Source organism: Bufo bufo, chromosome 4 (assembly GCF_905171765.1).
Source record: "Bufo bufo chromosome 4, aBufBuf1.1, whole genome shotgun sequence".
NCBI classification, from domain to species: Eukaryota; Metazoa; Chordata; class Amphibia; order Anura; family Bufonidae; genus Bufo; species Bufo bufo.
Window position 1 is genome coordinate 40363465 of NC_053392.1, and position 27955 is coordinate 40391419.

Genomic DNA, 27955 nt, shown 5'->3' on the forward strand with positions numbered 1-27955 from the left:
ACTGTGACTATAAGAGGACATTGTAGTTGTAATGGGGGCACTGTGACTACAAGGGGGCATTGTAGTTGTAATGGGGGCCCTGTGACTATAAGGGGACATTGTAGTTGTAATGGGGGCACTGTGGTTGTGATTGAGACGGGGACTCTTTGACTATGATAACAGATCAGTGGCGGTTATAGGGGCAGTATATCTGTACCGGGAGCACTGTGGCTTTCCTGGGGCTTCACGGATATAATGGGGGCTCTATGATGGGGGTCATTGAAGACTGAAGGAGTTTTGTGGCATTGACAGCACAGTTTAGTGGTTCAGTTCTTTTCTGACAGACCACACACAATATCTCTTGGTTTATTATCCTCTTCAACAGTTCCATCCAAATATGGAGTTCCACAGGGCTCGGCTCTATCCCCTATGGAGTTTGCCGGTTATATGGCTACCATCAGGCAAAATAATCCACTGTGCCAACAGGACCTGTCCTCTAAGCCCGGAGTCAATGACCCAACCGCAGCCATAAATTCCTGTCTTGCCAAACTACTAGAATGGATGAATGCCAGCTAGACAAAACTGAAGTTCTTCTGGTTGGAGGGCAGCGCCTGACGGAAAAGTGGCATCTCGCACATCCAGTGCCTCCATCCCTGGGAAGCGCAACCCTTCAAAGCTCAAACCCTGTAGTTATTGAGGGGAACCTGTGTCAGGAATCCATGAATAACCGAGGCCCCGACTACCTAAAAGAACTACTGCCCCGACACTCCCTTCAGCAGGCTCCAACAAACCGTCCATACCCCGGGTCCACCACAAAACTTGTGGAGCCAGAGCCTTCTATCTGCAGCTCCCACTCTAAGGAACAGACTACCTGGGTCAAGAAGAGGGATATCATCACTGGACTCTCTTAACCCCTTAAAGACTGGGCGTTTACGTTTTTGATTTTTTTTCTCCCCACATTCCAACAGCCATAACTTTTTTATTTTTCCATTCTTATAGCCATAGGAGGGCTTATTTTTTATGGGATAAAGATGCAGTTTTTAATGCCGCCATTTCATTTACCATGTCTTGTATTAGAAAAAAAAGACATGACATCCTATTTCTGCGGCTCAATACGATTGCGGTGATACCAAACTTGTATAATAATTCTTTGTGGAGTAAAGTTCACCACACAGGAAATTAAAAAATATATCTTTTTAAAGTTTAAAAGACATTTTCGGATGTGGCGATACCTAATATGTTTATATATTTTTTGTTTATATATTTTTATACGTAAAATTGGGAAAGGGCGGTGATTTAAACATTTAATATTTTAGTGTTTTTTTTAATTTTATTATTTAACTTTCTTTTTTTTTTACTTTTTATTTATTAACTATTAGACCACCTTAGAACCTAGGATCTATTGATCCCTTGTCCTATTTACCCTAATAGAGATCTATTACGGTAAATAGGATTCTGACACTGTCCCTGCTGAGCTGTGCCTCTTGCATAGTTCAGCAGGCAGCTTACCATGGCAGCCATGAAAGGCTTCAGTAGCATCCAGGCTGCCATGGTAACTGTGGGGGTTCTGATTGGAAGGCAGAGGGAGACGGCATTCCTCTGATGCCGTGATCAGTGTGGATCGAGGCATCTGAGGGGTGAAATGACGGGGTTTGTACACTTTGAGTCCCTGATGAGAAAAGTAAGAAAAGAGCATTACAAATGTTTTTTGTCATTCCAGGAGCGGACTTACCTGCTGGTAAAAGTAAAGTAACGTCGTCTTGTCCTTCTTGAAGCTTTCTATGTAATTATCTGGCAGATAGCGGATCCGGAGATCATATCTAGAAATAAAGGCGGGAATATTCAGTACAAGTCATGTGACATAGCGGGATCCTCGGCATACGGCTGTCTCCATGGTTTCTTTACGGGTGACCCCCCTCCCGCATGCTGCTTCTCCCGCATCAGTAGTATGAAGCTTCAGTCCCAAATCGGCAGGGACTGCCTGCGCCTAATTTTCAAAGACAGTCCCGCCAAATTCGGGCTGTCCTGGACCAAAAACGAATAGAGCTTCTGTAAGCCCCACGCATAAGTGGGCAGTCACTGTGTGTTTGGGGCGGGGCTTACTGAATTTACCACCTATAATGCAGGTAACCACGCGGATTTACCACGGATTTCAGCTCCGTGGTAAATTTCCGTGTCGATGAGATTTGTTGATACCTCATCCACTTTGCTGCTGATTTTCTGCTTTGAAAATCTGCTGCATTTCCGCTGTGTGTGAACATACTCCAAAAGAAAAAACTTTGTCTCCTGTACCAACCAATCACAGGGCAGCTTTCGTTTCAGGTAAAGTGAAATCTGTGCTGTGATTGGTTGCTGTGGGCATCATCAACTGTTTTCCAATTTAATAAATCTGCCCCGGAGCAGGGCCTCAGTTATCTGACAGGAAAACGACCAATCACAGCACAGCTTTCATTTTACCTGAGCACTTAGTGAAATCAAAGCTGCACTCTGATTGGTCGCTATGGGCAACAAGGCCATTTTTCTAGCAGTTTTGGTAAATGAGGCCCAGTGTGTTTTGAGCCTCTTCCTCAGGGGTAGAACAAACACCCCATCTTCTAAAATTATTAAAGGGGTCCTCTGATTTTATCTTACATCTGAGGCCTAAGATCCGCTATCATCAACTGGTCAATGCATTAAATCAATTTAAAGTTCCCCTCCCCCTCAAAATCAGGGGAGCGCATTTGGCTATTTTTTCGGAAGTCCCATAGCAGTAAATGGAGAAAACGCTGTGCGCGCAGTGTGCTCTCCATACACGCAAACCGCCATTTTTTAGACATTAGCGGAGTCCCAGAGGTGGACATTTATGGCTCATCTTATCAAAATCCCATAAATGGCCCAACCCCTCATAGAGGAGGGCCCCGATTCAGGATTCTCACCTATTAGAGCAGATACAAAGAGAGTCTCTGTCTCTGGAGGACCCAACCTGACCATGACTTCCATGAGAACCATGTAATGCTTTGTTTCACCTGTGGTGGCGCTGCAGAGAAATATAACCGTTCCCAGCAGATTAAACCTCAATGTCCTTGATTTTTTCTGTCAGGGACCCTTCAAAAAAAGCATTGTCCAAAGTGGACAACCCCTTTCAGAACATTTGAGAGACCCCCCCCATAGTTCGTAGATGACCTGTCATTTGCTCAGTATATTAACATTCTATTCCAAATGACAGAGAATTGTCTGGTTACTGTGTATTACCACATGACCACGGACAATATGGACCCTTTTCCTCTCATGTGTCACCGCTGGATTTCACTTCTGCTCCGTCAGTTTCTGTTTATTTCTTAGAAACTTCTACAAATATACAGCGAAATGGCCTAAAAAAAATCTGCATTATGTGAAATTATATTCCTTCCCTTTACTGAATTTCTGCTCATCTAACCAGAGTCAGAAACCAGGAAGAGCAGGATGAACTGTCGTATAGCTCAGTGCGGTTCATCCAAAGTTATAGACATCATCGTTTTGAGGTTTACCTCCACTCTGCCTCTAGATGGAGACACTCGTACTTTTCCTGCACCTCTCCTACTGTCAGGTCGGGGTGAAGCCAGTGGATCTCGTCAGATTTCAGGTGCTTGAGCCGCAGTCCGTAACACTCCACATGTTGGATGTCTGGACCGATCCGGCCGCTCAGGAGGATGGAGCTGATGATCTCCTGTGTACAGATAGACAGGCATTACGTCACAAATCACCCATGACCTAGGACAGGTGCTGACCCCTGACCCCTTCATTTTCAATGGGGCCGGAGTGTGCTGTCCGCATGCGCATTCCGTTCCGCATATGCGGACAGCACACTCCGGCACCATTGAAAATGAGTGGGTCAGCACCTGTTCCGCAAAATTGCGGAATAGATGTGGACCCATTTTGCGGACGTGTGAATGGACCCTAACTACCGCAGCTTCTGACAGAACATATAGCTAGTGGCAGTGGAAGATTTAAACTGAGCAACCAGCTCAGTGAGACGGACAAAAAAAAGAACAAACAGCAGGTGGCGCTATACAGATAGATTTTATTGAATAACTAAGCGGCTATACAAAATTTTTAATTACATGTAATTACAAAAGTATTCAGATCCAGGTGCTGGTTTGAAAAATATATAGAATATGTGTTATGACACAACCCCTTTAAGTATTATGGATAACAGCATACATGTCATAGAAGCAGACTGTTTAGCTTGTATGAGCCCCTCGGAGAGAGGAGGCCCCACCTTGGTTTGTCCTGTATGCAGGACTCCCATCCCCAGAGGATCTAAATTGCATTGGACCATTTTCTGGCAACCATTGGTGACATTTTGTGACATGAGCGAGCGTGACAGATACAAATCAAAGGCAGACATATTTTGGTTGTTGCATCTGTCAGCAGTTTTGTCCCTATGACACCGGCTGACCTGTTACATGTGCGCTTGGCAGCTGAAGACGTCTGTGTTGGTCCCATGTTCAGATGTGCTCATATTGCTGAGATAATTTTAGTTTTAATATATGCAAATCAGCCTCTAGGGGCATTTTAACTTTTGCATGCATTGACCCCTTCACCTCTCTAGACCACCCTTAACTCCTTTATCAACCTAGACCACCAGGGTTATTACCATGAATCCCTTCACCACTCTAGATCCTCAGGCTTATCATTAACATCTTCAACTCTCTAGACCAGGGATCAGCAACCTTCGGCACTCCAGCTGCCGTGAAACTACAACTCCCAGCATGCAAACATGCTCGGCTGCTCTTCTAAGTCCCATAGAAGTGAAATGAAGCATTCTGGGAGTTGTAGTTTCTGAGCAGCTGGAGTTCTAGAGGTTGCTGATCCCTGCTGTAGACCATGAGGTTATTACTGTGAACCACTTCAATGCTCTTGACCATTGGGGTTATAACCATTCATTTTTTTTCCCATCTACCTGGACCAGGGGTCAGCAACCTACGGCACTCCAGCTGTTGTGAAACTACAACTCCCAGCATGCTCCACTCACTTCTATGGGAGTTCTGAGAACAGCCAAGCAAGTGTGCATGCTGGGAGGTTGCTGATCCCGTACCTAGACCGTCAGGGTTATTATTGTTAACCCCTTCAAAACTCTAGACCACCAAGGTTGTTGCAATTATTCCTTCCACCGCTATAGACCACCAGGATAACTGCAAATAATCCCAGCTCTATACCACTAGGGTTATTATTATTAACCCCTTCACCACATTGGATCAACAGTGTATTATTATGTATTGTAACCCCCTACAACTCTCAAGACCAACAGGTTATTACCTTAAATGCCTTTATCAATGAATACCACCAGAGGTTATTACCAATAATCTCTTCACCACTATAGACCACCAGGATTATTATATTTAAGCTTTTCACCTCTGTAGACCACCAGAGTATCATCATCATCATTAACACCTTCACTTTTCTAGACCATCAGGTTGATAACATTAGACCTTTTGACCCTAGACCACTCGGGTTATTACCATTAATACCTTTACCACTCAAAACTACAAGAGATATCATCTTTAATCTCTTCACCAACCTAGACCACCAGGGTTATCATTGTTAAACTCTAGACCACTACTATAGACAACTAGGGTAATTACCAATAATCCCCTTTCTATGCCCATTCACCACCCTAGACCACCAGTATTATACCAATCTCTTCACCACATTAGACCACCATGGTTATACCCATTTTTTATTATTTTTATTAACTCCTAAACCAACATAAACCAGTATACAGGCTAGGACAGCGCTAAAGCCCGCCCATTAGTGACATCACAGGGCCTCCGTCTAGCAGTCCCTATGGAGAGTCCCACTGGATCTCCTAAAAATGCGCGATTCAGGGCAGGGCAAAGGAGAGCATCAGAGCATGAAATCCTCAGATGCTCATATCAGGGGAGCCGGAGGGGTGAAGACGGGGATACGTCCCCATTAAAATCCATGAATATTGGGTGTTAGAAGCTGTTGCCAGTGGCCATCATCCTGGTGGTATAAAGCCTGGTCCTTCTAGTAAGGTCAAATTTCATGTTTCACATCTTACAGCAAAGAAAACAAAAATGCTATCATCACCTCTGACCGATCATGATGCAAAGAAACAGGCTCTCGACGCACACTCAGTCCCCTAAGATCAATTCAGTCAAGAAGAAAAGACGGCACAGAAAAGCCCACGTTCACTCGCAGGAACAGCCCACGACATGGAGACATAATGGCTCTGCGTAACTTCGTCAGCTTCTTGCATTGTGGCTTTTGGCCTAATTTCAGTCCGTAGAGAAAACGTATGAATAGGAGAGAGGCGAAACTTGATAATCCTGATAAAAGGCGTAAAACCATATTTATATATACGGTGTGTTCTTTTTGTTTCCTGTCGAATGTCATAGAATAAAGATGCTGGGAGTTATACAATGGCTCGAGCAGAGCTGGGATCTGTGGGAAGGTAGAGGTGGGGGTGCACATCTCCATAATAGCAGTGTAAGACTGACAGGTGAAGACAGAAAAACCCAAGAGCTCTCCGGAGATCGACAGAGTTGGGTACCGGTGGCCATCAAGCCTGGAGAATAGTCCTGGTGGAGAGTATTGATGACCATCACACTGACCGTTTGGGACTTAGGGATGACCAGAATTGAAGCCCCCTTAAGATTTAGGTGCTAATCCTGTCTACAATGCTTGGCCAACGACCCTCAAAGGGGTTGTCTCACTTCAGTAACTAGCATTTATCATGTAGAGAAAGGTAGTACAAGCCACTAACTAATGTATTGTTATTATCCATATTGCTTCCTTTGTTGGCTGGATTCATTTTTCTATCACATTATACACTGCTCGTTTCTATGGTTACAGAACACCCTGCAATCCATCAGTGGTGGTCGTGCTTGCACAATTTAGGAATATTAGTATATTAGTAAGTGGCTTGTATTAAAGGGGTATTCCCGTCTTAGACAATGGGGGCATATCACTAGGATATGCCCCCATTGTCTGAGAGGGGCGGGTCCTACCGCTGGGACCCGCACCTATATCGAGAACGGGAGTGCTGTGGCTGGAGGACCCCAGATTTCCTGGGGTCCGTCCACACCAAGCGCTAATACCCGCCTCTCCCATACAAGTGAATGTATGGCCCATGCTCCTATTCATTTCTATGGGGCAGACGGCAATAGCTGAGCCAGCGCTCGACTATTTTCGGCGCCCCCATAGAAATAAATGGAGGGCAGCTGCGCATGCGCAGTGCGCTCTCCTTCACTTTCGGGGCTTCGTTCTCGATGTAGGTGCGGATCCCAGTGGTGGGACCCGCACCTATAAGACAATGGGGGCATATCCTAGCGATATGCCCCCATTGTCTGAGATGGGAAAACCTCTTTAACTTTCTCTACATGATAAATGCAACTTACTGAAGTGAGACAACCCCTTTAAGACCTTAATTCCCGGGGACCAAATCTCACTAGACAATGGGACTTTTTGTTTCCCCTTTTAAGCTGTTGCAAAGCTACAACTACCAATTGCCCTGGACAGGCTGTAGCATTATGGGAGTTGTAGGTTTTGCAACAGCTGGAAAGCAAGAATTTGGGGACCATTGATGTACTGTATATGGTTCCTGTTGTGTGGCATGAATGTCCACCCAACTTTTTAACTTCTGAACAGTTTTTGTCCCAGTTGGTGGCTAGGAACATAACAGTAGTCAGTCTTCTTTGTTAATGGCCACACGGCACCTTTAAACAGGGGCTGTACCCACTTCCCCAACCCCAGCGCTCTTCAGTTACACAGGTGGGAGGCCTTCTTCTGCCATCTGCTTTTCCTCCTTTTCCACATCATCTAATATGGATGAGAATATGTCATCAGGAACATCTCCTCCTTTCTCTGAGTTTTCTAGGACATGGAGACTTTGAAGGATGATTTAGAACAATTAAAGCCAGCAAAATAAGACGACGGTCATCATTAAGACCTGACCCCGCTATCGGGTGCAGACTGGAGGGTATTGGTTGGCACGCTGGCACTGGAATAATAAAGGCCTTTTATTCTTATACCATCTTATTGGTATTGAATTACATATCTTAGTTTATGGCTGATGTAGGAATAAGTAAATGTAGGAATAAATAAAATTGACACAGAATAAGTCTGTCCGCACTGTCCCTGCAGTCTCCCTGCACTGTCCCTGCAGTCTCCCTGCACTCTCATAGAATGTGTCGGCAGAGAAGAATCATTTGGCCCATCTAGTCTGCCCAATATACTGTCTGCCCAATATACTCTCCTTATGACCTAGTCTGCCCCATCTAGTCTGCCCAATATACTCTCCTTATGATCTCCCTGCTCTCACCCTCTCCAATATTCTTCTATTAATCGTTTTCAGCAACACAGTTTCTAGAACATGAGCTCTTGCCATGTCACTCCCTATGCTCAGCTCACAGGACATTGGCGGAGACCACGCAGGATGAGGGTTTTATAGGGATGTGACATCACAGGGGATGGCTATTTGCGGATTGGCCGTCTGCACAGCATTATGGGTGATCTTGCGTTCCTGGGCTTGTCTCCTCTACATTTACCTTCGCTGTGTAACACGTGCATCTGCCATTTTAGGAAAACCTGATTTGTTACCATGAAGCGTGAGAAAATTCAGATTCATTACAAATGAAGGTTTTCCTGAACTTCAGACTGAATTCCACTTTGAATGCTTCGCTTCACTGAACACTAGTAATCCCCCCCCCCCCCCCACTACAGTGGGGGAAGAGTTGGTTTCCAATTGGAGAATGGATGAATGATGCACCTAGCCACAAGGGATCTGAACATGAAAGGGGCATCCAGAAATTAAAAACAAAAAAATAACAAAAATAAAATAAAATTTTAAATGCTCCAACCGATTAAAGACCACACCTTTTGGCTAATGCACTTGCTTTTTATATTCTTAAAGGGGTTATCCAGAATTAGAAAAACATGGCTGCTTTAGTCCAAAAACAGCCTCACACCTGTCCATGGGTTTGGTATTGCAACTCAGCTCCACTGAAGTGAATGGGGCTTTGTTGTAATATCGCACACAACCTGCGGACAGGTGTGGGAAAAAAACGCCATCTTTTATAGTCCCTGACAACCTCTTTAATGTAGCTTGAAATTGAGGGTCTTATTTGTAGCATGGTCCACACTACTGGAGGTGGTCATCGCTACTAAGTAAAGACAATGGTGTCCTAATCGTACAATTACTGACTCATCTGATGCCTCAACACATAGATTACAATTGTCAGATAAATTATGCCCATTGTACAGCCATTGACAACTCTGATCCCTCAACCTATAGATATAAATAAATGATCCTCGTCTGTAGGACCATTAAATCGCCTGATGCTCCAAACTATCAAACACCGAGGCCAAATCAGTTATCTTCATCTGTAGGACCATAGACTCATCTGATCCAGGCCCAAACAATAAAATACAACAGCAAAATTAACTATTCTTATCTGTAGGACCATAGACTCAGATCCCAAAACCTATAGAGCGCAATGGTCAAAGACCACAGACTTATTTGATCCCCCCATTTATAGCGAACAATGGTCAAATCGATTATTCTCATCTGTAGGGCCTTAGACTCATCTGATCCCCCAACGACCAAATCAGTTATACTCATCTGTAGGACCATGGACTCATCTGATTTCCACAACCAACAGAGAACAGTGGCCAAATCAGTTATCCTCATCTGTAGGACCATAGAGTCATCTGATCTTGCAAACCATAGAATACAATGGCCCAATAGATTATCATAATCATACATCCATTGATTTAATTTATTCCTTAAGCTGTAAAGCACAGTGGACAAGTCAATTATCCTCATTCATACAGCCATTGATCTTTCTCATCCCTCAACTCAAAGAGTACAATGGGCAAATTGTTCATTCTCATCTGCACATCCCTTCATTTTTCTGCTTCCCAAATCCATAAAATCCAATAATCAAATCCCATATTGTCATTCATAGCTTTACTGGCTCTGATTCTCTAACCATAGAGTACAATGGCCAAGTTGATTATCCTCATCCATACATCCCTTGATTCATCTGATCCTCACTAGAATGTAATGGCTGAATCAATTGTCCTGACTCTTCAGTTATAGGTCCATTGACTCTTCAAAATGCCCAGCCCATAAAGTACAGTAGCCTGTCGCCCATAGAGTACAATGACCATATCAATTATGCTCATTGATAAGTTTATTGACTCCTCTGATCCTTCAACTCATAGAGTACAATGACCACAAATGCAAATCACATTTACAAAAAGATCACAACTTACCCGTATGTCTGTGAAGATGCTGCACTTGACAAGCTTGAAGTTCTTCATGAGGTTGGAGCTATTACTATGAAAGCACACCTTGAGAATCCGCATCTCTTCCTTACTGATCTCCCCATCGAGTGGCTGATCTGTGGGGCCATCTGAATAAACAAAAGTGTTTCCCCTTGAACGGTTTATACGGTCCAGAGACATCCTGGCAGGGACTGGAATATGGGCTAAGAACTGGACATTACTTATCTGTGGAGACAAAGAAAGTTCTTGTGAAGCTCATGTATTCCACTCTTATGTCCTTACACTGGTAAAAACCTATGATATCAACAAAGTACAACAAAGATATTCAACAGTCAGCCAAGTGTTATATTGCACATATCCTCTGCCAGTGTTCTGGTTATGAGTTTGTCTACATGGACAACTTCCCACACAGGTTCTCCTTCCATAATATTGAACATAATCCATGTACTTTCCAAAGATCTCCCAGTCAATATTCTACACCAACAGCCATATTCTCTTTCCAGCAACTCCAAGACTATTTCCTCCATGAACATCTCACAAAGTTCTGCAGATATAGTCTGTACGGTTCTCGACTAGCCCATCAATGTACCAGGAGATAATCCGGTCGTTCCACATTCTGCAACAATAATGGGCCCAGAAGACAACCGCCTAGGGAAAGTTCTAATTAAACCACTTCCTATCAGTATTGTATTCGAACTTCTCCAAGTCAATGTTCCTCAATCACATCTCTCAGAAAATGTAGCAAAGCCATATTACCAAATGAAGTAAAGTATTATATCATAGTCTGTGATCTTTTCCATTGGATAGCATATAAACTTGGTAGCATGTAAAAAACCTCAATGTCATATTTAGCTCTGTCACAGCTATGGTATATCTGAACACGTCCAAAAGAATGTGTAGAAGAAGCTCTTGGGACCGTGCTCCAATCTGAAGAATCCAATATGGTGAAGATATCAAAATCAAACTCATTAATGATCCCACTCGCAGTGCATGTAGGAGTGTTAAACCCCTTTTTTAGACAAAAAGGACATGGCCAATCTTCACCACATTGGATTTCTCAAATTCTTTGGATTTAACTGTGGTCCTATTCTCCTTTTTCTTCTTCACTCTTAAGAGATAATTGTTGACCTCATCGCCCATACTATGCATCTTGCTTGACCAACCTAGACGAGCTGGCAAGTTTTCTACTAAAATAATTTTCTTCTTCGATATTTCCATGCCAAAGTTCTACATGGAGTCCCCACAGCTTCTGTTCTACATGGATGCATCTTCTTTGAGAACCTCTCTTAGTCAAAATCCTACCTGCGCTTTCCCCAAGGCAAACTTGTACCAAGACACCTCTTTGTATGAACCCAAATGCCCTTTTGGACATCTCCAACCAAAGTTGTGTTGCTTATTGTATTTCACTTTAGATATTAAAGTCATGGTAAAACAGTATATGTTATGTATTTATTATACTTATGGGCGACAAAATTATCTAAAATATACACAAAATTTCCATATATTTTTCCTAGAAACCCAGAGGAGCGTTGTCTTGCTTACAATACTCCTCATGCATACTAGGTGCCCTCCAGAAGGAGGAACAGTACCCCAACCGAGACCTCTCAGGCAGCCAATCAAGCTCTGTTAGAGCAGTTACCCAGAAGGAGCAGGGTTCCTGGGATGAGACTTAGAAAAGAGACTAGCTTTTATATTTCTTTTCCAGAAAAGCATTAGGTGGGAATGAAAAAAATGCACTGATTCTATCTCTCCCTCTTTCTCTCTCTTTTCTCTACAGTTGGAGCATATTTGGGTAGGATCGATTTGTACCCAAATTAAATTTTTTCAAAAATTCGTCAAATTGGACCCAGAACACATTTCAAGAAATTCGTTAAAGAAAGGCGTTAACTTTTTTGGTGCATTTTCTTAGTACATAATAAGCCATTAAATGTATAAAATAGCCTTTAGTATGTTGCCTTTAGTGCGTCGCAGGTTCCAATCGTGAAGTGGGTACAGTTCACATTTAAAGGTTCGAAAAACGCACATGATAAGCCATGCCCATTTACCACGAAGCCATGCTCCCTTTCCGATGCAGCCAAAAATGTGTGAATTACACTCAAATGTGGTGCAAAGCATCTACGCCAGACTTCTGGTGCACTTTCAATCGTCAATCCGCCCCACTGTGTCCACATATTGTGCATCGCAGCAGAATGGCACTGAGCAAAAAAATAAAACTGTTGTTTATTTGTAAAACTAGACAACCCCTTTAAGTCAGAAAATGCGAATGTAGTAAGCATGCTCTCTAAAAAGGACTGGAGCCAGTGTGCAGTGAGGTGGAGCTGGCCTGTTGTCAACACCTATCGCCTCCAGCTTTATTATATAGGACTTACTGTAGAGTTGACTAGTGATGTCCCGAACTATTCGCCGGCGAACAGTTCACGGCGAACATGGCTTGTTCGCGTTCGCCGCGGCGGGCGAACATATGCGATGTTCGGTCCGCCCCTATACATCATCATTGAGCAAACTTTGACCCTGTATCTCACAGTCAGCAGACACATTCCAGCCAATCAGCAGCAGACCCTCCCTCCCAGACCCTCCCACCTCCTTGACAGCATCCATTTTATATTCATTCGGAAGCTGCATTCTCAGTGAGAGGAGGGACAGTGCTGCTGCTGCTGATTCAATAGGGAAAGCGTTAGCTAGGACATTGTTCTGTGTCCACAGACTCATCTGCTGTAAGGACAGCGTCCTGACAGCACCCCAAAAAGACCTTTTTAGGGCTGGTACATCAGTCTGCTTTTTTATTTATTTATATATATACAGTACAGACCAAAAGTTTGGACACACCTTCTCATTCAAAGAGTTTTCTTTATTTTCATGACTATGAAGGCATCAAAACTATGAATTAACACATGTGGAATTATATACATAACAAACAAGTGTGAAACAACTGAAAATATGTCATATTCTAGGTTCTTCAAAGTAGCCACCTTTTGCTTTGATTACTGCTTTGCACACTCTTGGCATTCTCTTGATGAGCTTCAAGAGGTAGTCCCCTGAAATGGTCTTCCAACAGTCTTGAAGGAGTTCCCAGAGATGCTTAGCACTTGTTGGCCCTTTTGCCTTCACTCTGCGGTCCAGCTCACCCCAAACCACCTCGATTGGGTTCAGGTCTGGTGACTGTGGAGGCCAGGTCATCTGGAGCAGCACCCCATCACTCTCCTTCATGGTCAAATAGCCCTTACTTTCAAAGTTTTCCCAATTTTTCGGCTGACTGACTGACCTTCATTTCTTAAAGTAATGATGGCCACTCGTATTTCTTTACTTAGCTGCTTTATTCTTGCCATAATACAAATTCTAACAGTCTATTCAGTAGGACTATCAGCTGTGTATCCACCTGACTTCTCCTCAACGCAACTGATGGTCCCAACGCCATTTATAAGGCAAGAAATCCCACTTATTAAACCTGACCGGGCACACCTGTGAAGTGAAAACCATTTCAGGGGACTACCTCTTGAAGCTCATCAAGAGAATGCCAAGAGTGTGCAAAGCAGTAATCAAAGCAAAAGGTGCCTACTTTGAAGAACCTAGAATATGACATATTTTCAGTTGTTTGTTATGTATATAATTCCATATGTGTTAGGGCTCTTTCACACTTGCGTTGTCCGGATCCGGCGTGTACTCCATTTGCCGGAATTACACGCCGGATCCGGAAAAACGCAAGTGAACTGAAAGCATTTGAAGACGGATCCGTCTTCAAAATGCGTTCAGTGTTACTATGGCAGCCAGGACGCTATTAAAGTCCTGGTTGCTGTAGTAGTAGTGGGGAGCGGGGGAGCAGTATACTTACCGTCCGTGCGGCTCCCGGGGCGCTCCAGAATTACGTCAGAGCGCCCCATGCGCATGGATGACGTGTCCATGCGATCATGTCATCCATGCGCGTGGGGCGCCCTGACGTCACTCTGGAGCGCCCGGGGAGCCGCAAGGACGGTAAGTATACTGCTCCCCCGCTCCCCACTACACTTTACCATGGCAAACAGGACTTTAGCGTCTTGGCAGCCATGGTAACCATTCATAAAAAGCTAAACGTCGGATCCGGTAATGCGCCGAAACGACGTTTAGCTTAAGGCCGGATCCGGATTAATGCCTTTCAATGGGCATTAGTTCCGGATCCGGCCTTGCGGCAAGTGTTCAGGATTTTTGGCCGGAGCAAAAAGCGCAGCATGCTGCGGTATTTTCTCCAGCCAAAAAACGTTCCGGTCCGGAACTGAAGACATCCTGATGCATCCTGAACGGATTTCTCTCCATTCAGAATGCATTAGGATAATCCTGATCAGGATTCTTCCGGCATAGAGCCCCGACGACGGAACTCTATGCCGGAAGACAAGAACGCAAGTGTGAAAGAGCCCTTAATTCATAGTTTTGATGCCTTCAGTGTGAATCTACAATTTTCATAGAGAAAACTCTTTGAATGAGAAGGTGTGTCCAAACTTTTGGTCTGTACTGTATATATATATATATATATATATATATATTGCAGTTGCCTGCCCGTGTGTGAGAGGCTGCAGGCTCACAGACTGTACTGTATGCACACCATTCATACAGGGTGTCACAATACCTTGCAGATAAAACTAAAGTCAATTTATTTTTTATCTGTAATAAATATAATCGCAGTTGCATGCCAGTGAGTGTCTGGCCCACAGACTGTACTGTGGCCACTGGCCAGGCCACCACTCATACCGTTACAGGGTGTCACAATACCTTGCAGATAAAATTAAAGTCAATTTTGTGATATAATCGCAGTTGCAAGCCAGTGTGTGTCAGGCCCACATAGACTGTACTGTACTGTGCCCACTGCCCACCCCTGCCCACAGTACCTTGCACGCATAGTACCACTTATCTAAAAAAAAATGACAGGCAGAGGCAGGCCCCCCTGCAGGGGCCGTCGTGTTCGTGGTGCTGTGATTTCCACTGGCCCTGGAATAATGCCCAGTGTTCAGAGGCCACGTACCCTGAAAAATTCTGAGGACATAGTTGACTGGCTTACACAGGACACCCAATCTTAGCTTCCGCTAAGAACCTTGACGCACCATCCTCCTCCAGCTCAGCTTTGGTCACCTGCTCTCAAGTTACCACTCTCCCATCCGCCGCCACTACCACCACTACCACCACAGCCGCTTCACTTGATCCGTCAGAGGAGTTATTTACACATCAGTTGGATGGAATTAGTGATGTGCAACCATTATTGCCAGAGGATGTAGATAACAGGGATATGTCTCAGTCAGGCAGGATTACACACATGGACGTACAGTGTGATGATGATGATGATGATGATGATGTTGTACCCGCTGCTGCTTCCTTTGCTGAGGTGTCAGATACAAGTGAAGTGGCTGATGATGACGATGTGTCCGTGGATGCCACGTGGGTGCCTGCTCGAAGAGAAGAAGAAGAGGGGGAAAGTTCAGAAGGGGAGACAGAGAGGAGGAGGAGACGAGTTGGAAGCAGGGGGAGGTCATCGCAAGGAGCTATTGGCACAGTCAGACAGCATGTATCTGCACCCGGGGTCAGCCAGACAGCACGCCAATCAACACATGCTGCTGCCACCAACAGAATGCCGTCATTGCAAAGCTCAGCAGTGTGGCATTTTTTTTGTGTGTCTGCCTCTGACAACAGCGATGCCATTTGCAACCTGTGCCAAAAGAAACTGAGTCGTGGGAAGTCCAACACCCACCTCGGTACAACTGCTTTGCGAAGGCACATGATCGCACATCACAAACGCCTATGGGATCAACACATGATGAGTACAAGCAGCACACAAACTCAAAGCCGCCATCCTCCTCCTGGTCCAGCATCTTCAGCCACGTCAACCACTGCTGTCCTCCTTGCCCCCTCTCAACCACCCGCCACTCCGCCTCTCACCTTCAGCAGTTCCTGCTCATCTGCCCACAGTCAGGTGTCTGTCAAGGAAATGTTTGAGCGTAAGAAGCCAATGTCACAGAGTCACCCCCTTGCCCGGCGTCTGACAGCTGGCTTGACGGAACTCTTAGCCCGCCAGCTTTTACCATACCAGCTGGTGGAGTCTGAGGCTTTTTTTTAAAAAGGCAATCCCAAACCTCTACTCTGTTATTGAAAAGGAAGTCATGGCATCTCTGGCATACAGTGTTGGGGCAAGGGTCCATCTGACCACTGATACCTGGTCTGCAAAGCACGGTCAGGGCAGGTATATCACGTACACTGCGCATTGGGTCAACCTGCTGACGGCTGACAAGCATGGAATGCGTGGCTCTGCAGCGGAGTTGGTGACACCGCCACGACTTGCAGGCAGGCCTACTGCCACCTCCTCTACTCCTCCTACTCCATCCTCTTCGATAACCTCCTCAGCTGAGTCCTCTTCTGCTGCGGCGTCTGGCTGCACATCAACTGCACCCCCCCAGCTCCCCAGGGGCTATTCCACATCCCGGATACAACAGTGTCACGCTGTCTTGGGGTTGACTTGCCTGAAAGCAGAGAGTCACACAAGACCAGCACTCCTGTCTGCCCCGAACCCACAGGTGGATCAGTGGCTGACCCTGCACCAACTGGAGATCGGCAAAGTGGTGTGTGACAATGGAAGCAATTTGTTGGCGGCATTGAATTTGGGCAAGTTGTCACATGTGCCGTGCATGGCACATGTGTGGAATCTCATCGTACAACGCTTTGTGTCTAAGTACCCAGGCTTACAGGACGTCCTCAATCAGGCCAGGAAGGTGTGTGGCCATTTCAGGCGTTCCTACACGGCCATGGCGCACTTTTCCGATATTCAGCGGCGAAACAACATGCCAGTGAGGCGATTGATTTGCTACAGCCCGACACGTTGGAATTCAACACTCCTAATGTTCGATCGCCTGCTCCAACAAGAAAAAGCCGTCAACGAGTATTTGTATGACCGGGGTGCTAGGACAGCCTCTGCGGAGCTGGGAATTTTTTTGCCACGTTACTGGACGCTCATGCGCAATGCCTGTAGGCTCATGCGTCCTTTTGAGGAGGTGAAAAACCTAGTCAGTCGCACCGAAGGCACCATCAGCGACCTCATCCCATTTGTTTTCTTCCTGGAGCGTGCCCTGCGAAGAGTGCTGGATCAGGCCGTAGATGAGCGTGAAGAGGAAGAGGAAGAGTTGTGGTCACCATCACCACCAGAAACAGCCTTATCAGCATCGCTTGCTGGACCTGCGGCAACGCTGGAAGAGGAGTGTGAGGAAGAGGAGTCAGAGGAGGAATGTGGCTTTGAGGAGGAGGAAGACCAACCACAGCAGGCATCCCAGGGTGCTCATTGTTGTCACCTATCTGGGACCCGTGGTGTTGTACGTGGCTGGGGGGGAGAACAGACCGTCAATGACATCAGTGAGGACGAGGAACGGGAAATGAGTAGCTTGGCATCCAACCTTGTGCAAATGGGGTCTTTCATGCTGTCATGTCTGTTGAGGGACCCTCGTATAAAATGGATGAAGCCCCAACTTGGGAGGAAGAGGACCGACCAAGCTGCTTTTTCCATCTCCTGGTTCCTAAAATCAATTCAGTTTGGTGTATCAGAGTTTGGTCTGTCACTGTGAAGGCAGTCGAAGGTACCCGGCCTAAATCTTTTTTCACAAAAGGCAATCCCTGATATGGGACGTAACAGGGATTAAACTGATAGGAATAGTACTAGTTAAGACACCACTCATATCGGGTGTCACAGCACATTGCTCTGTGCACGCGCAGTGCCCCAACTTGGGAGTAAGAGGACCGACCAAGCTGCTTTTTCCATCTCCCGGTTCCTAAAATACAATTCAACACAAGTCCCCGGATAGGGGACGTAACAGGGATTAAACTGATAACAATAGTACTAGTTACCACACCACTCATACCGTGTGGCAGAGTACATTGCACGGCGCACGCGCAGTGCCCCAAATTGGAAGTAACAAGAAGGACGCACACAGATAAATCACATTTCTGCAAGGAGTTTGTCAACTTTCGACAACTGTTTGCGGTTGTCTAAAATCCATTCAATACACGTCCTGATAGGGGACGTAACAGGGATTAAACTGATGAGAATAGTACTACAGAAAATACCACTCATATCAGGTGTGAGAGTAAATTGCACGGCGCAGACGCAGTGACCGTGGATTCAAACAAAGGGGAGGGAGCCAGCGTTTTTTTAACCATCTCCCCGTTCGAAAAATCAATTCAATTCACCTTTCGGGGACCCTTGGTGAGTACGTGGCTGGGTGGAGGAAGAAACCTTCAATGACATCAACGGGACATGGCTAGCTTGGTATCCAACCTTGTGCAAATGGACTGTTTGCGGTTGTTTGCGGTGCATTAAAAGGGGAGTTTGGTCTGTCAATGTCTGTGAAGCGGGCGTAACCCTTACACTACCTGATCGATACAACATCATACCTGATCGTATACACACACTGGATGTTTTAAACCACGTTGTTCAAAAATTTTTAGGATTGTTAGGTGATTTATGCCCTTTATGGATTAAAACCCAACTCTGCGTCAACTATGTAATTTTCCATGGGAGTTTTGCCATGGATCCCCCTCCGGCATGCCACAGTCCAGGTGTTAGTCCCCTTGAAACAACTTTTCCATCACTACTGTGGCTAGAAAGAGTCCCTGTGGGTTTAAAAATTCGCCTGCCTATTGAAGTCTATGGCGGTTCGCCCGGTTCGCCCGTTCGCGAACATTTGCGGAAATTTGCGTTCGCCGTTTGGGAACTGAAAATTTTATGTTCGCGACATCTCTAGAGATGACTGAAAACTCTGCCCCCGGAGGCCAGTAAACAAACTGATATTTCAGGATTTTGTAGATTGCAAACAGCTAAATTTAGAACCAAAAAAAAAAAAAAAAAAGTCACAGCTTTTTTAAGGCTTTTCTAAGTCATACTTCTAGCTATTACATCTAAAAATATACTGTAAAAATATCTAAAAGTATATCTACAGCCTAGTTTTTATTTCATTTCTGCTAAAAGCCAAGCAAAAAGAGCGTACACGTTTACTCCTCGCCAAGCTGTTAGAGCTTCTGTCTTCTTCCATTTTGATATATTTAGTAAAAAAAAAAAAAAGAAATTTTTAAATATGGACAAACAGACTCAACGATAAGAAAATGAGAAAAGCAGTAAAGCTCCACGAGATTTACTGGCATTATAAAAAAACATTAAAAATGTACATCTCATATCATAGACGATGATGGCGGCACCCTAGCTTGGATGGGGGCCTGTGCAGTACCTTATGGTGCACTATAGGAGGTGCAAAGAAAGTGGTTGCACTAGGGGCCTTAGTGTCTACGGGAGCCTTAGAGTCCCTCTACCACATAGGAGACACCACTATTATATTGCACTGGGGCTCAAGGTCTCCTTCTGGTGTATTCTATAGTACCCAAATAATACAAACACGCCATATAGTGCCTGATCACCACCTACAGAGCCTAAATACCACCGCCATACAGTGCCCAGTTAAAGCTTCAAGGTGTCCAAATAATATTACCTACAAAATACTGATCGGCAACTCTCATGATGTAAGCAGCTGCGGAATTCAAGATCCTAGACCATCAAAAGCAGTGGTGCACTAATACACCCAGGGCGGCCATAAGGCCATAGGACTATTCTGCTGGTGGAGTCACTATGTACATACATTACATTACTTATCCTGTACTGATCCTGAGTTACATCCTGTATTATACTCCAGAGCTGCACTCACTATTCTGCTGGTGCAGTCACTGTGTACATACATTACATTACTTATCCTGTACTGATCCTGAGTTACATCCTGTATTATACTCCAGAGCTGCACTCACTGTTCTGCTGGTGGAGTCACTGTGTACATACATTACATTACTTATCCTGTGCTGATCCTGAGTTACATCCTGTATTATACTCCAGAGCTGCACTCACTACTCTGCTGGTGCAGTCACTGTGTACATACATTACATTACTTATCCTGTACTGATCCTGAGTTACATCCTGTATTATACTCCAGAGCTGCACTCACTATTCTACTGGTGCAGTCACTGTGTACATACATTACATTACTTATCCTGTACTGATCCTGAGTTACATCCTGTATTATACTCCAGAGCTGCACTCACTATTCTGCTGGTGGAGTCGCTGTGTACATACATTACTTATCCTGTACTGATCCTGAGTTACATCCTGTATTATACCCCAGAGCTGCCCTCAGTATTCTGCTGGTGGAGTCACTGTGTACATACATTACATTACTTATCCTGCACTGATCCTGAATTACATCCTGTATTATACTCCAGAGCTGCACTCACTATTCTGCTGGTGCAGTCACTGTGTACATACAATACATTACTTATCCTGTACTGATCCTGAGTTACATCCTGTATTATACTCCAGAGCTGCACTCACTATTCTGCTGGTGCAGTCACTGTGTACATACATTACATTACTTATCCTGTACTGATCCTGAGTTGCATCCTGTATTATACTCCAGAGCTGCACTCACTATTCTGCTGGTGCAGTCACTGTGTACATACATTACATTACTTATCATGTACTGATCCTGAGTTACATCCTGTATTATACTCCAGAGCTGCACTCACTATTCTGCTGGTGCAGTCACTGTGTACATACATTACATTACTTATCATGTACTGATCCTGAGTTACATCCTGTATTATACTCCAGAGCTGCACTCACTATTCTGCTGGTGCAGTCACTGTGTACATACATTACTTATCCTGTACTGATCCTGAGTTACATCCTGTATTATACTCCAGAGCTGCACTCACTATTCTGCTAGTGCAGTAACTGTGTACATACATCACATTACTTATCCTGTACTGATCCTAAGTTACACCCTGTATTGTGCTCCAGAGCTGCAATCACGATTCTGCTGGTGGAGTCACTGTGTGCATGCATTATCCTGTACTGATTCTCAGTTACATCCTGTATTATACTCCAGATCTGCATTCACTATTCTGCTGTTGCAACTCTGTGTGTGTCTGAACTGGACTCTACTTCACTAGCTATAAGGACCAATGACCATCACAGCTCTGCAAAATATATGGTGGCATATTTTAGAAGCGCTTTTTTGCTGCCATGTCAATATCTTGCCCTTCCGTCAACAGTGCCTCCATACTATTCCATAGTATAACAGTGCCAGCCACAAAGTGTCACGCCTTGCCCTGTGAATGTGCGGAGGTCTGTCAGACTGGCTGCACATGTCTGACTTCTCTGTTTGTTTTAGAGAGAGGTATAAGATTCCTCTCGAGCGGGGGGTCCCGTCTCAAAGTGCAGGGATCCCGTCTCACCTATTCCCCGGGGTAATATGACATTTGAATCTGGGGCAGGAGAGAAGCCTATGCAGTTGGGCCAGGTTTCCTTTCGCTCAGGGGATAGGGATTTTAGGAAGCTGAATAAGCTATGTTACTTCTGTGGAAAAGAAGGTCATTTTGTTTGTGCGTGTCCTTTTGGTAAACCTCAAAGCGGTAATGAAAAACTAGGGAGGTATTCACATAAAGAGAAAAAAAAAACTTCCCTGACTCTTGGTAGTGTGAATGGGGAGTCTGAGCAAGCAAATACGCATTCTCCCTGCAATACCCGTTTCCTCCTGCCTGCCATGGTGGTGCTAGACTAAGGAAATTTTGATTTTGAGGTATTCGTTGACAGTGGTGCGGGGGTAAACCTTATTGATTTTCATTTCCTCCAAAATCTTGGTTTTAGAACTAGCACTTTAGATAAAGAGATACCAGTGTTTGCTATTGATTCCTCCCCTCTCTCACAAAAGAGTCTTACTCATATCGTTCATGACATTGAGTTAAGGGTGGGTGATTCACATGTTGAGTCCATTTCTTGTTTTGTTATGAAGGGCTTGCCTGCTCCGATGGTTCTAGGTTTACCGTGGTTGATAAAGTATAACCCTACTATTGACTGGCAAACAAGACAAATCAGTAGCTGGAGTGAATTTTGTACGGACAACTGTCTTTGTGCTTCTATCTCAGGGGTGTCAACTACGGTCCTACCTCAGTTTCTCTCTGATTTTGCGGACGTATTCTCGGAGGGTGGAGCTCAGGAGCTGCCCCCCCATTGAGAATATGATTGTCCGGTCAATCTCATCCCTGGAGCTAAACTGACAAAATCTCGACTATACAACCTTTCACAACCTGAAAGAGAAACTATGCGGAAGTATATTGCAGAGAGTTTGGCAAAGGGACATATTAGGCCATCTAAGTCCTCTGTGGCCGGTGTTTTTCGTAAAAAAGAAAGACGGATCACTTAGACCGTGTTTAGATTTCCGGGAATTGAATCTCATTACGGTCCGTGATCCGTATCCCCTTCCTTTGATTTCTGATCTATTGGATCAAATTGTCGGAGCCAAGGTGTTCTCCAAGTTGGATTTAAGAGGAGCTTATAATCTGATCAGAATTAAGGAAGGAGATGAGTGGAAAACGGCCTTCAATACACCTGAAGGTCATTTCGAGAATCTTGTCATGCCCTTTGGTTTAACTAATGCGCCAGCGGTCTTTCAGCGATTTATCATTAATATTTTCCATCATTTAGTGGGAAGGTTCATTGTTATTTACCTTGATGACATACTTATTTACTCACCCGATTTGGAGACCCATCAGTATCACGTGAGACAGGTGTTGTCGATCCTTCAGCAGAATAAATTGTATGCAAAATTGGAAAAATGTTTATTTGCTGTCCAGGAGCTACCGTTTTTGGGATACCTGCTTTCTGACTCTGGTTTTCGTATGGCCCCCGAAAAGGTCCGGGCGGTACTGGAATGGGACCGGCCTGAGAATCAGAAAGCTCTGATGCAGTTTTGGGGTTTTACCAATTACTACAGAAAATTCATCTTGAATTATTCCACCATTGTAAAACCTTTGACAGATTTGACTAAGAAAGGCGCCGACTTCTTTGTCTGGTCGGATGAGGCATTATAGGCCTTTTCTGCTATTAAGAAATGTTTTGCGTCTGCTCCCATTCTGATGCAACCTGATGTGTCTCAACCGTTTATTGTGGAGGTTGATGCATCAGAAGTGGGGGTCGGAGCAGTTCTGTCGCAGGGCCCATCCCCTAGCAAATGGCGTCCGTGTGCTTTTTTCTCCAAGAAACTCTCGGCCGCTGAAAGAAATTATGATGTAGGAGATAGAGAATTACTGGCCATTAAATTGGCGTCATTGGTTGGAAGGGGCTACTTATCCTATTACGGTATATACTGACTACAAGAATTTGGCTTACCTACAGTCTGTTAAGCGCCTGAATCCTAGACAGGCTAGATGGTCACTGTTTTTTGCTAGGTTCAATTTTGTGGTCACCTTTCGACCTGGGGTTAAAAACGTCAAGGCAGATGCGTTGTCACATAGTTTTCCTGGGGAAGTGATTTGGAGGATCCCACGATTTTGGCTGATGGGGTGGTGGTTTCCGCTCTGTACCCCGAGTTGGAGATGGAGGTGTTGGGGGCCTAGGAGGAGGCTCCTGATTCTTGTCCTCCAGACAAGTTGTTTGTTCCTGATGAACTGCGATAAAAGGTGTTCAAAGAACATCATGATACGGTCCTTGTGGGACATCCTGGAAGCAAATCCACCATAGATCTTATTTCCCGGAGATTCTGGTGGCCAGGGTTGCGCAAGGGTGTGGAGGGTTATGTGGCAGCTTGTGAGACCTGTGCATGTGCGAAGGTGGTTCACACTCGGCCTTCAGGATCCCTTCTTCCTTTGTCCATCCCGTCTCGTCCTTGGACGCATTTGTCCATGAACTTTATTACTGATTTACCGAGTTCCTCTGGGAAAACTGTGATTTTGGTGGTAGTGGACTGCTTCAGTAAGATGGCCCACTTTGTACCGTTACCTAGCTTGCCCAATGCCAAAACTCTCGCTCAGGTTTTTATTGATAACATTCTGAAACTACATGGCATTCGCTCTGATGTGGTGTCTGATAGGGGGACGCAATTTGTTTCCAGGTTTTGGAGGGCGTTCTGCTCTTGTCTGGGAATTCAACTGTCTTTCTCTTCGGCTATTCATCCCCAGTCGAATGGTCAGACAGAGCGCACTAACCAAAACCTGGAGACCTATTTGAGGTGTTTTGTTGCCAAGAACCAGGATGACTGGTCCTCGTTCTTGTCTCTAGCCGAATTTGCCTTGAATAACCGTAGACAGGAGTCCACTGATAAGTCACCATTTTTTGGCGCATATGGTTTTCACCCACAGTTTGGTACTTTTTCTGGGACTGGATCTTCTGGGATGCCAGAGGAGGAGAGATTCTCTTCTGCCTTGTCATCTATCTGGCGGAAGATCCAAGTTAATTTGGAAAAAATGGGTGAAAGATATAAACGGATGGCTGACAGGAGACGTATGACTGGTCCGGACCTGTGTGTGGGTGATTCGGTGTGGTTGTCAACTAAAAACATTAAGCTGAAGGTACCATCTTGGAAATTGTCAACCCGGTGGCGTTTCGTCTGGATCTTCCGCAAACCTGGAAGATCCATAATGTGTTACACAGGTCTTTATTGAAGAAATATGTAGAACCTGTTGTGGAACCATCTCCATTTTTTTCCCATTCTGTCTTTTATTTAGGTGTCTAGGGAGACGCTTGCTTCCTCCTGGTTTGAAGAAGCAGGTTGCCTCTTTCCTTTTCCCTAAAGCTTAGGGTTTGCCCAGGGTTGTGCATATCCACCATGAGGGTATGCACATGGGCACAGCAGTTTAGGGAAAACTTTTAGGGATCGCTAGGAGGTGACCCTTTTCTCCCTAGCTTTTGGACCTAGTCATTTGTTCTGTTTGTTTTCCTGTGTTTGGTTATTTCCCCGCTTACCTACCAATCGTGACACAAACCCTCCAAGGATTTTAAAGCATACCTGAGTTTCCAAAAAGTTTGCATAATGGCTGTGCTTTTTTGTAGAATCATAACTGTGAAGGAATAGTTATGTTTGGGCTTCCCTTTTTTCAGCTATATCATTCCCTGTTTAAGCTGTACAGCTAGATGCATTTCTCTCAGAAGCATGTCTGCCAACATGTACTGGTGTGACATCCTTTCCCTTACTTCCTGCTATGTTTGTTTTCAGCTCTTGAGCTCACAGAACAGATAAGGAGGGATAAATCACACTGTTACCATGGAGGCATCTTGCCTGACAGTGGTTAGTGGACTTCAACTTAGGTGGAAATGAGACCCCTAGTGACCATGACTTCCTGGCTTTTTTTGCAGGCGGATATTGTGATGACAGTACAGTGAACCCTAGCAATGTCAGCCCTAATTCCCAAAGCAGGCCCTAGACAAGGTGGTACTGCGGTATTCCATGTGGTAGAGAACGGCCTCTTGAGGCACAGACGGAGCATCCGAAAGAATGTGGTCCAGCCGTGGATGGACCTTCTTAGGATTCCTGCAGTGGTTGAGATGCCCTCAGGTCACTCAGAAGATTTTCCTTGTCTCCGGGCTAAATGAAGGCAACCTAAACGATTTCACCGTAAATCACGCGCGATTCTTTGGCGCTGCGAGGAAAGCATTTCTTCTAATGAATCTTCTCTCGTTTTGGCAGCGATTTGTTGCTATCGTTCTGATGAGCCAATTACACACCGCGCTGCGTAAAATCCGATTCTCTCTCCATTAATGAGGACCTTGAAATGTTTTTATTCCGCCAGTGCGATGTGAAAAAGACCCTGAAAATGAGTGAGTCACTTGATATTTACAGCTCGTCGTTATCCGTAATCCCGGCTATAAGCACACATCATATGATTCAGAGATTTACGCATTTCCCATTGAGTAACGAGAGCGAGCACCCTCTCCACAGCCCACTTCATAGGTAACGCCACGCTTTTATACGTAGTTTGATGTTTTTTGTTTTTTTTATCTGCCCAAGTTACAATAAAGTTTGTGCTCACTGTGTAATACGTAGCACAAATATGTCATATTGTACATGTATCTCCTATTTTGCACCAAAAATGGCACCGGTCTATAATAAATATGGTGCAAGTTGTTGTCAGTGAATGGAAACATTCTATTAGGCCAAGGGGCTTAAAGGGTTAGTCTCAGCACAGACATTGATAGCACAGATACGGGTCCTGAAACATAGCCATTCAGCAAGATGTAAATGGAAACGGCCACGGTCACTGCGTCTGCTTGGACGCGGTGACCGGTGGCAGCCTCATCAGGCACAACAGGGGTTGGGGGCCCCCGAAACGGTGCTGGAGATGTGATGTCATGAATGTCTGAGCTGGGAATGACCCGTTACATCCTGTCCTGATCTTGTAGCGGTGCGCAGCTCCTTACAAGAGACAGCTGATACACTGTAACAAACCCTGCACCTGTTTGAGCTGGACATGATCAGGACAGGTTTCCAGCCCCTGAAAAGCCCATAGGCATACGTATAAAAAAAAAAGGGCAGGTGAATCAAGATCAACGTTGTTTCTATTCGCTGACAGCAAGCGAATAAGTGAATGTCAGTTATTGTTACCTCATCTGACCACGCTTGCTCTTGTTTCTATTCACTGACAGCAAGCAGGGGTTCATGACAGATCTCGGGTGAATGGCAGTTGCACCTCCTGAAAAGCATTCTGTATGGTATATGGAGGAGATATACCTTGAGGACAGGGATGCTCAACCTGCGGCCCTCCGGCTGTTGTAAAACTACAACTCCCACAATGCCCTGCTGTAGGCTGTTCGGGCATGCTCGGAGTTGTAGTTTTGCAACAGCTGGAGGGCCGCAGGTTGAGTACGCCTGCTTTAAGACTCAGGGGGCCCTTTAAATTTTGTACTGCCGCATCCAGGAAAATACATCCCGGCAATGAGGCTTGACAAGTGGCAGAATGATTGAATGATTTGTGCCTCTCGATCACGCCAGCCGCTGCCAAGATTACACGCAGAACTTGCTGCCATCTGCACCACTGAGAAGCAGGATCCTGCCGACATGACAACGATCTGCTCCGACCAAAGAGCCAACATGTTGATTTTTATACATTTGCAGCAATTATTCCGCTTTCTGCTGATATTTGTTCTGGAAGGATTTAAAAAAAATCTATAGAAAAAAATATGAAACACTAAGTATATTTATTAAATTGCTTTGTGTACCCTCTTGCCACTTTAACTCGTTCGTCCTTGCAGTCATACAGCCGGGCCCTCCCAAAAAGAATTATTTTGCCAGTTGTATCAAGTCACAGCAAAAAAAATGTATATGCCCTAGGAAGGAATATTAAAAGCCACTGTGCTCTGTTGCGCCACTGTGCAACTTTTGCATGTCATGTCATTAGTGTATGATATTTATAGTCTGTAAAAAGCAGATGTGGACATACAGATGTTTGACATTTGTCCTAATGGAATAATTTAAAAAATCTGTAAAATAAATTAAACACTAAGTATATTACAGAATTCATTCTATTTGTGCACCCTCCTACCACTTTAACTCTTCCATCCTTCCAGTCTTACAGCCGTGCCCTCCCAATAAAAGTTGCAGTTGACGTCTTTTTTTTTTAGTTGTGTCAACACGCAGCAAGTGAATCCATCCTAGGATGGTATGATATTAAAAGCCACTGAGCTGTGTTGCGCCATTGTGCGACATTTACATATCATTGGTGTATGACATGTATGTATAGTATGTAATAAGCAGATGTGGACTTAAGATTCTCATCCCATTGCTGGACTGTGTGACCAGTCTCACCATTAGGCCTCATGCACACGACCGTTGTTTTGGGTCCGCACCCGAGCCGCAGTTTTGGCAGCTCGGATGCGGACCCATTCACTTCAATG

The 27955-nt window shown here is 44.9% G+C and overlaps 1 protein-coding gene across 2 annotated transcripts in view; it reads right to left on the reverse strand.

The window, feature by feature from the left end:
- The window catches only part of PTK2B (protein tyrosine kinase 2 beta), a 190601-nt gene that overhangs the window by 91020 nt on the left and 71626 nt on the right, over positions 1-27955 (reverse strand). For both annotated transcript variants that reach the window (XM_040427118.1, XM_040427117.1), the window contains exons 2-4: positions 10240-10476; positions 3486-3664; positions 1712-1799 (exon numbers count right to left, since the gene is read on the reverse strand). In XM_040427118.1, the coding sequence (XP_040283052.1) occupies positions 1712-1799; positions 3486-3664; positions 10240-10431 (459 nt within the window). In that variant the 5' untranslated portion in view covers positions 10432-10476. The remainder of the gene's footprint in view (positions 1-1711; positions 1800-3485; positions 3665-10239; positions 10477-27955) is intronic.